Genomic DNA, 6,000 nt, shown 5'->3' on the forward strand with positions numbered 1-6,000 from the left:
CCCAGTACTGTGTGATCACATAACAGGGAACACTCCTTTTCAGAGTTCTATAGCCACTATATAAAAAAAATCTCCTTTGAAGTACATTTACCACAGAAAAGCCATATCGGCACATCTATTTATTTTTCATTTCTTACAAAAGAAAATGGGGTGACATTTAAGATTAAAACTTTCAGCCTTCCTTTATTTAACATTCACTGAGTGCTTACTTCTCATTAGGACTTTACATGGACAGTATTTTTGTTGTTGTTGTTGTTGAGAAAACTGCACTCTGTCACCCAGACTGGAGTGCAGTGGTATGATCACTGCTCACTGTGACCTCTGACTCCTAGGGATTCTTGTGTCTCAACCTCCCAAGTAGCTGGGAGTGCAACACTACGCCCAGCTAATTCTTGTTTGTTTTAGGAGAGGCAGGATTTTGCCATGTTGGCCAGGCTGGCCTCGAACTCCTGGCCTCAAGTTGATCTACCTGCATCAGCCTCCCAAAATGGTGGGATTACAGGCGTGACTCACTGTGCCCGGCCAATGTGTAGCATCTTAGCACTCACAACCAACCCGGGAGGATTGGGACATATCATCTCTGTCATAAGGAATCAGACGTGCGGAAAGACTGACGGCTAGCAAGCTGTGAAGCAGGACTGGAACTCAGACAGGATGAACGCTACACTTGTTATGTATCAACAAGGAGGATAGGGGTAGGGATATAAAACGGAACTAGAAACTAAGGTCAGAAAACGTATATATGTATATATACACATGCACACACAAACCACAAAACTAGGTCATAGCTGCCAGAAGAGGGCTGCAAAACTAAGCACGGCTCAAAAGAGTAGAGATATGAGTATTATCACACTTCTCCATCCCACTGGCAACTCCATCAATGGGGGTAGAGAACAAAGATGAATGAATTTCACTAACAAATTCATGTTTTGTGGGTGAGTACAAATATTCAAAGAAAAAAAATGGGCTGGGAGTGATGGCTCACTCCTGCAATCCCTGCACTTTGGGAGGCCAAGAGGGGAGGATCGCTTGAGCCTGGGAGTTCAAGGCCAGTCTGGGCAACATGGTGAGACCCCATACAAAAAAAAATTACCCCGGTGTGGTGACACATGCCTGTGGTCCCAGCTACTTGAGAGGCTGAAGTGGGAGGGTCCCTTGGGCCCCAGAGGTCGAGGCTGCAGTGAGCAGTGACTGCCCCATTGCACTCCAGCCTGACTGATACACCAAGACTGCATCTTAAAAAAAAAAAAGCTAGTAAGATACAAGAGAGAATCTTAAATATACCTGTGAAGTCCTAGGAACTGTTAGTCTGATTTATTTAGGAGCCGAAGTAAAAATAATCTCTCTCGACAAATACAGAAAGCTTCCTCAAGTGATCGTTGACACTCCGGTGTGATTATTTCAAAGTACAGCAGTGGTACAATATTCTTCTCTAGTTCACCTTAAAATTATTAGAAAGTCAATGGGGACTGTGCACGAGGCTCGTGCCTGTAATCCCAGCACTTTGGGAGGCTGAGGGATCACGTGAGGTCAGGAGTTCTAGACCAGCCTGGCCAACATAGCGAAACCCCATCTCTACTAAAAATACAAACATTAGCAGTGCTTGGCGGCGTATACCTGTAATCCCAGTTACTCAGGAAGCTGAGGCAGGATCCCTTGAACCCAGGAGGTGGAGGTTGCAGTGAGCAGAGATGGCACTACTGCACTCCAGTCTGGGCTACAGAGTGAGACTGTCTCAAAACAAAAATAAAACAACAAAAAGAGTCAATGGAAAAAACTGATTCAACTAACACTTTGCCCATAACTTCAAGTCTGTATTCTGATGCTCATAGGTTAACTGACTCAGCTCATTTCAAACCTGTACATTTCACTTCGCATTAGAGCTTGAGATGTTTAAAGCATACATTTTAAGACTCACGAAATTACAGGTTATCACAATAAAAATGAACGTCGACTGAAGCCACAAGCAAGCAGTTTGTTTCAGAAAGAGAAAAATACCACCTGCTTGGCACTTCTATATACAAAAATAAATCCTCCTGTGTTAACACTTACTTACTACACAAAGGTCCCGGCCAACATTACACCCGTTAAAAATACTATTTTAACTTAACACCATCTATTAGTGCTCCTTTCCTAAGTAAATTTCATGATTTTAAGAGTGCCCTAAAATTAGACTAGCAAAATCTTTTCTTCACCCACTTCTGCGACATCATGACTTCCAAACATTACGGTTAAGAAAATTGTATACATTACATCTTAACATCGTTACTTCTTCATGGACTGCAAGTGAGAATTTTTAACATAAAAATACACAAAAATTATTTAGTCAACCATGTAAAGGATTAATTTGGAAAACTCTAGACTTTAAAGATGGAGAGATCGAAATAATTCCAGGAGTTAAGAAAACAATGGATACAGAATTCAGAAAGTGAAGATCACACACGATGTACAAGAACGAAATTGATCACCTGCATGTATTATTATTCTTTGGAAAAGAAACTTTATATATATTAAAAACAAAAATAATTTTCTGCAAGTGTTATCGTGCATGAAAACACACATCCCACTTATTTCCAGCAAACACTGTTCCCAAACTTAAGACCAGCTCTCGTTTCTGAAAATCAACGCTTTACTTCCAAGAGCCACTCAACGCAAAGACCAGTCACCATCTGTTTCCACCAAAGTCAACCTCTATTTTAAAAATCACAGTTGGCCATCACGCCTACCTCTCCACAAACAAACGCTTGACACATTCAAGAGTCAGTTATTATTATTTTTTTTTTTTGAGACAAGGTCTCGCTCTGTCGCCCAGGCTGGAGTGCAGTGACGCGATCTCGGCTCACTGCAGCCAGCCTCCACCTCCTGGGCTCAAGGGATCCTCCCACCTCAGCCTCCCGAATAGTTCAGATTACAGGCACCCGCCGTCACGCCCTGCTAATTTTTTAAAAAACTTTTTTTGTAGAGACGGGGCCTCACTGGTCTCTAACCTCTGGGCTCCAGGCTGGTCTCTAACTCCTGGACTCAAGCAATCCTCCCGCTTCGGCCTCCCGAGTAGCTGTGACCACAGGCGCGAGCCACCGCGCCCGGCTTGAGTTAGTGATTTCTGAGGTGCCCCGTTCACCTGACAAAAATTCTACATTTATTAACAAGTTCATTAATAGGCACGACATTCTGGTTAATTTTAGGTGCATTTTCAGAAACTGGTCTGAAAATGGTCCTTTTCGGATGCCGCTCTCGTTATTCCACTAGGGAAATGCCAGAGTGGCAGGAACTCCAGTGGAGCGCAGGCGACCCCGACCAACCTCCAGCTTGGCTCCGGGGGCTATGGTTCCCCGCCCGCCCGCACTCGAGCCTCCCACGACCCGGATCTGGGCCGCCGGCCGGGGGCGTGGGGCGTGTCCCACGCAGAGGCAGAGAGGCCGGGCGAGGGCAGCCCAACGCCCCGGGGCCGGAACGGCTGGGCCGGCCGCCCGGGTGGACGCCGGAGCCGGACCCACAGCCCCGCGGGTCCCCGGTGGGCCGCGCCGGGCCAGGGGCCAGGGGGCGGACGGGCCGGGACGGGCAGGAAAGCTGCGGCCCGTCCCAGTTCCGCGCTCCCGCACTCGCCCCCGCGGCGCCCTCACCTTCTCGCACAGCGTCCGCACTTGGTTCTCGTTCAGCTGCTTACACTCGTTCAGCTGCTCGACCCACTGGTCCAGCTCCTTGGTGAACGCCTTGTCGTCCATGGCGGCCCGATCCCGATGCGGATCCCGAGCCCCGGCCCGGCCGCCGCCCTCCCCCCTCCCCACCCGCCCCCGGCCCCGGCCCGGGCGCCGCTCCCCTCTCCCTCAGCCGCCGTCGCCAGATCCCACAGGGGGAGGACCGAGCCGGGGAGGGCGGCCGCGGTCCCCGCGCCCCGCCCAAACCCAGCAGGCGGCTCCGAGCGCGAGGCCTGGAGGAGACCCCCGCCCGCCCTTCCCCGCCCGGCCGCGCGCCGCGGGAGTCGGTGAAGGACGCGGGGAGGTGCCGGAAGGGCGGCGCGGGCCCTCGGACTAGCTCTCGCCGGACGAAGGCCGCCCGCTAACCGCTTCAGGCCCGCCTGACGCCTGCTGGCCTCTCCCGGCTATCTTTCCCCTTCTCTCGCTCTTTCTCTCCCCTCCCTCCGGGTTTCCGTCATCGCTCGGGCATTTCCGCCGGGAAAAGGCGAGCAGGCGGCGCCGCCGGGACACGGCGCGCTAGGGGCAGAACAGCGCCCTCGCGTGGCTTGGCGGAGAAACGGTCCGAGGAGGCCAGGATCCCTCCTGTCCCAACCCTGCCCCAGACCAAGCTCTGCTGGTTGTCCCTTTAGATGTCCTGATCTCTGGGAACTTTGTCCTCACTTTAGTTTCCTGCAGTGCTTTTTCAGCGCTCTGAACAGGGAATTGGAAAACTTGGGCTTCCCTTAACATTGTCTCCCCAGAGTCTAGCACTTAATAGTAGGCATTCAATAATGATGGAGTAAATTAATTATTTCCAGACTCGCCTGTAGTCCTAACATCTTGAATCCTCCCTTTCAACATTAGAAAAGTGAAATGATTGTTCTGTAGGATAATCTGTGGCCCTTCTAGCTCCAGCGCTCTTGGCTGTGTTTTCTGCAATGTGTACTGAGTTGTAATGATTTGTTCATTCAACAAATATTTATTGAGTGAGACAGAGCAGCGACCCCTCTTAGGGGCCTTCTAGGCACTCCCCCCACCCGCCCCAAGCCTGGAAATAAAGGAAAATCTTGAGTTCCCTGAAGGGACATTCCAGGCACCTAACTTCCTCAATAAGTCAATGAGCAACCTGATTGGCAAGAAGGTAATAATAGCTTAAGACAGTAGCCAAGGACGTTAGATTCACAAAATGTTTGCTTCCCTATCTAAACTGGAGACAACATATGTCCCTGAGTTGTTTTTCAGAAACCTGGACCTCACCAAATGGAAAATGGTGTCCACTATCGTGGAGATCTCAAACTACCTATCTTTGTTCTAAATTTCTTCCTGAGGAGCCTGGAAGAATTCACAAAGCTTTGCCTCCTTAGCCAATTGCAAATCAGAAAATCTTTGAATCCACCTATGACCTATGGGTCCCTACTTCAGATATCCTGGCTTTTTAGATCAAACCCACGTATAGCCTCCATGTATTGATTTATGACTTTGCCTGTAACCTCTGCCTCCCTGCCTTTAAAAACCCTTACCTGTGCTGGGTGCAAGGGCTCATGCCTGTAATCCCAGCACTTTGGGAGGCCGAGGCCAGGAGTTCGAGACCAGCCTGCCAACATTGTGAAACCCCTTCTCTACTAAAAATACAAAAACTTCCTGGGCATGGTGGCGGGCGCCTGTAATCCCAGCTACTCAGGAGGCTGAGGCAGATGAATTACTTGAAATCAGGAGATGGAGGTTGCAGTGAGCTGAGATCTCACCACTGCACTCCAGCCTGGGTGACAAGAGCAAAACTCCGTTTCAAAAAAAAAAAAAAAAAAGCACACAAAAAACCTCTTACCTGTAAACCATCAGGGAGTTGGGGTCTTAAGCATGAGCTGCCTAATTCTTCTTGGTTGGTGTGATGCAATAAATGCCTCACTTTCACTGCAAACCCCAATGTCAGTGTTTGGCTTTGCTATGCTGATGGGAGGACCTAAATTCAGTTACGTAACATCAGCAACTGCTAGCTACCAGATACCTTGAATAGCAAGTGCTAAATGATCATCCTGCGTCTATTAAAGGTACATACTACTGCAGCTGAACCCAAGCGGAAGGCAACATCCTGTATCAGAAAGCAAGGGTTCTTGTGTTTGCTAACCCCCTAGCTATGTCCTTGGGCATTCATCAAACCTCCTTAAGCCTCAAATCCTTCATCTGATAAAATCAATAAAAGGCCTACCTTTGTGAAGATTAAGTTTTAAAAGTGCCTGCCCAATAGTACCATATGGGAGTGATATGTTAGTTACCTTATCCCTCCTAGGGAACAATTACAGAAAGCTTTAGAAAGGTGGTATTT

At 48.9% G+C, this 6,000-nt stretch overlaps 1 protein-coding gene across 1 annotated transcript in view; it reads right to left on the reverse strand.

The window, feature by feature from the left end:
* The window catches only part of PPP2CB (protein phosphatase 2 catalytic subunit beta), a 28,278-nt gene extending 24,108 nt beyond the window's left edge, over window positions 1-4,170 (reverse strand). The window contains exon 1 of the mRNA XM_033230311.1: window positions 3,624-4,170. Within this exon, the coding sequence (XP_033086202.1) occupies window positions 3,624-3,725 (102 nt within the window). The 5' untranslated portion in view covers window positions 3,726-4,170. The remainder of the gene's footprint in view (window positions 1-3,623) is intronic.
* Between the last annotated feature and the right edge of the window lie 1,830 nt (window positions 4,171-6,000).

This window comes from Trachypithecus francoisi, unplaced genomic scaffold (assembly GCF_009764315.1).
Source record: "Trachypithecus francoisi isolate TF-2019V2 unplaced genomic scaffold, Tfra_2.0 Contig01440, whole genome shotgun sequence".
NCBI lineage: Eukaryota > Metazoa > Chordata > Mammalia > Primates > Cercopithecidae > Trachypithecus > Trachypithecus francoisi.